The sequence below is a fragment of the Syngnathus floridae genome, chromosome 5, assembly GCF_059516105.1.
Source record: "Syngnathus floridae isolate MCC-2025c chromosome 5, RoL_Sflo_1.0, whole genome shotgun sequence".
NCBI lineage: Eukaryota > Metazoa > Chordata > Actinopteri > Syngnathiformes > Syngnathidae > Syngnathus > Syngnathus floridae.
In genome coordinates this window covers 7234364-7237997 of record NC_142417.1, presented here as the reverse complement: position 1 = coordinate 7237997, position 3634 = coordinate 7234364, and the positions used below count along the sequence as shown (strand labels likewise).

The window sequence follows — 3634 nt, the reverse complement described above, 5'->3', positions numbered from 1 at the left end:
CGTGTGTCACTATGGAACCCAGCTCATGTTTCTGAAGCCTCCCGTGAAGACTCGTACACCCAACAGGGCGTTCCGAGGCTGGGATCAAAAGGGTTGCGAAGCGCGACAAAAGCCAAGTGAAATTGGAGATGATAGAAGGGAGCAACGAGAAGGAGAGCGATAGAGTGCGAAGCTGTGGAACCATTTGTGTCCCCCCATCCCATCCCACGCGTCTTTTTTAATGGAATATTTTACTCGCACATTATAGTCAACCTCCAGGACTTTGTAATTCCCATTCATAGTTCTTATCACTTTAAGGTTAATTTTATTCATTCATGTCAATGTACATTATATTATAATTGTATAGATAACAGCACCCTCCATTGGTGCTGAGGGCACAGCCCCATTATTTCACTTATTTATTTATTTATTTATTTATTTAGTTATTTATTTATTTATTTATTTAGTGCAGTTCATATCTCTTTTGTTCAGACTCCCGTATATTTTGGATGTAATTCCACTATCGACTATTAGATGGCAGCACTCTTTCATTTGAACATGTGTATTTAACTGATGAAGAACAGTAAAAAGAAGAAATACACTATTTCAAATCACCTTTGTTTTTGCTGAAGATCATTGATCAATCCTCTTTACGCCCACAAAAAGCGACATCCAAACTTGGGCCATATTATACTTGCATGAAAGACTTTAGGCTCATGAATATAAAAAAAATGCAAAACGGTTAAGTACGGTGGAAAATGAGCTTGCCTCCTTTGTCTGAACCTACTGTACCATTGTTAAACCAGGCCCGTGACACACATGGTGCACACTTCTCACCTAAAACCATGCACGTGTGTACTCTGCAGGGGGTTCTGCAGACTCCCCCTACTCCCTTTTGGGCAAAAGTACCACTTCTATAATGTTATATAAACAGCCCAACTTGGACGGGGGGGCATGAAAGTGTCTTTTGAGGCATTATTTTCTCCCCCTCCACATGATTTGGGGCGTCTTCTCATTGGTCGACTACACGCGACCTGCGCGAGGAGGGGGGCTGCGAGACGCGTGCCGCCTTTTAAACGGACGCCGCGTCTCCAGACACCCAAGACACGCGACCTGCGCTCCTCCTCACGCAGCGCGGAAGCCAAACAGTTCCCGGTATCGTTTTTAGACCACCACCACCTGTAGGAGTGATTTGCGCGGCGTGGGGGAGAAACATGGATGTCTTAAGCGTGGCAGACTGGTGTCAAGGCGCCAAAGAAGCGAGCTATGAAAATGACCCACGCGACTGGCTCGGTCCTGCGCAGCCCTCCGGCACCCGCGACACACGCGACTCTTCGGCAGACTACCTGGGACATTCACCCTGCTCCAGCACCGGCTCTTATCACGGTGAGACATTCTGTTGCTTGTATGCATATGCGAACTATTTTTATGAGAATTCATGCCAATCATCAAATTGTTGTAAAACTTTTTTTTAATGTTAATGTGATCCGGAAAACTTATTGGGATGCTAGAACAAAGGTCAAGTTCCTGTGGTGCAATTCAGAAGATGGGAAATTTAACAGCTAGGACAGGGTTAATGCAGTTCTTATAGTGCGTGCCAGAAAGTTGGGGAATTAGAAAGTTATTGCCGTGCATTCCTGGAAATTTTGAAATCTAGATTAAGTGAAAACATTAACTTGTCGGAAATTCTTTTTTGTACAGTGCCTCTAGAGAACATGGGAGTTAGAAAGTTTTGGCAAGTTTATTTAACTTATGATGGAGCTGTAAGTTTAATTTGCTAGATAGCTAAGAAAAGTCTGATATTTTGTTTGTTTGTTTGTTTGTTTGTTTGTTTGTTTGTTTGTTTGTTTGTTTGTTTGTTTGTTTGTTTGTTTGTTTGTTTGTTTAACCAGTCATACTTTATTCAAAGAACAGAGAAATTAGAAAGCTAATGACTCGGTAAAGTATGATGCGTTCCATAAAACTAGAAAATTAGAAAGCTTAAAAAAATCGTGTGGTGCTTTGCTTTCCGGTTAAGTGGGTAATTAGAACATTAAGTGAAATTTAAGTGTAGTGTTCCACAACTATGGAAAGTTCAATTAAAATGTGTATAATATTAGGGAAAATGCCTGTAAGTCTACGAAGTTTCTTGGAAAAAAACTTGTTAGCGGTCCATAAATGGCGCAGAGGTAAATGATGTGACGTCACAGGGATCCGCTAAACCTGAAATATTTTCCTGCTGTTCCAGAAAGTGGCTCACCGTCCTCGGCGGGTCCCCCCAGCCCTCTCAGCTACCGAAAATCAGCCAAGGGCTCACTCAAAGTCCGGGACCTGTGTCGCTTGAAGGGCTTGGTGGTCGCCGGACCTGAGCAGGACGCATCCGCCCGGCAGAGGGCCCCGTCCAGCAAGCCAGCCAACGGCGTGCAGCGGCAGAGACGCGTCGCTGCCAACGCACGGGAGCGGCGGCGCATGCACGGCCTGAACCACGCTTTCGACGCTCTCCGCAATGTCATCCCGGCTCTGGATAACGACAAGAAGCTGTCCAAGTATGAGACGCTGCAAATGGCACAGATTTACATCAACGCTCTAGCGGAGCTCCTGCAAGACCCTGCGTCATCTTCGTCCGCCTCCAGTCCGCCAAAGAGCGACCTGGCGCCGTCGCCTTCCGCAGGATTTGACGGCGGGGCTCCGCAGTCGCTGTCACAGCCGAGGGGCAACTCCTCCGAGGGCCAGCTGGCAGCGCACATTGATGCCATGTCACTGCGCACCGCTTTCGACGACGTCTCCTTCCCCGCCTTGCAGGTGGAGGAAGTAGCGGGCTCCCCTTCGGTGGGGGGCCCGGGTGGACGCGTGGACTCACCCCGCAGCGACGGCGAATTTTCTCCGCACTCTCACTTCAGTGACTCGGATGAGATGGCTTTGGAGGAGGACGAGCTTCATACCGTCTCTTTCTAACATATTCTCACAAAAATATCTATATATCAATACCACTTAAGTCCGACAGTATCAACCAAATTGTTCTCAAACTGTTTTTAAACGATTATTTCTTTGTGACATATTAATTTGGTTCATGCCAATTTGAAGTTGCCAGGTGTCACCGCCATTCTGTCCCCACTTCACTTCAACCAAAAATAAGCAGTCCAGTCTCTCACTAAATAGAGTTTTTACTATCATGTTTGTATATTGTATTTTACTATTTTGTTTGCAACTTCAAAAGTTCACCATGTGCACTTTAAAATAGTAATTATGTGTAGCCTAAATGAGCCAGGGGCTTGACAAATTATTTTTATTCCACACCACAAAAAATGAGTCATAATTTTGCTTGCTTGTAGCATAGTGCTGCCAATTCTAGAGCCTATTTAATGTAGCCATCATTGCTGCCTTCTTTTTTTTTGTACTTTGCTCTTTTTTTATGTGTGTCTTTTGCTTTCACTGGATGAGATTAATTGACATGTGTATTTATTGTTTTGTTTTGATTATAGTTTTTTTTTAATACATAGTTAACTTTTCTGGAAAAGTTATACTTTTGCCATTCGTTGTTTGTTCATTTGATTTTCGAAATAAAAAGCAAACAAAAAAAATGTTCTTGTTTTCAACGCTTTGTAGAAATGATGCTGGCCACATACAAACCGATTTAATGATTACTTTTAAAGGTAGAATAAATAAGGTTAAAGTC

General features: G+C 43.8%; 1 protein-coding gene across 1 annotated transcript; it reads left to right on the top strand.

Annotated features, from left to right (window-relative positions):
• The first annotated feature begins 950 nt into the window (after positions 1–950).
• atoh1a (atonal bHLH transcription factor 1a) lies at positions 951–3427 on the top strand. Its single transcript, XM_088376587.1, has 2 exons — positions 951–1365; positions 2207–3427. Exons 1-2 carry the CDS (start codon positions 1194–1196, stop codon positions 2911–2913), a joined length of 879 nt encoding a protein of 292 aa, XP_088232713.1. The 5' UTR covers positions 951–1193; the 3' UTR covers positions 2914–3427.
• The last annotated feature ends 207 nt before the right edge of the window (positions 3428–3634 follow it).

Excerpts from the sequence above, each read along its gene's own strand:
- atoh1a (XM_088376587.1), top strand. The coding sequence starts at position 1,194 with ATGGATGTCTTAAGCGTGGCAGACTGGTGTCAAGGCGCCAAAGAAGCG. Across the intron at positions 1,366-2,206 it reads CAGCACCGGCTCTTATCACG|AAAGTGGCTCACCGTCCTCG; the intron begins GTGAGACATTCT and ends CTGCTGTTCCAG.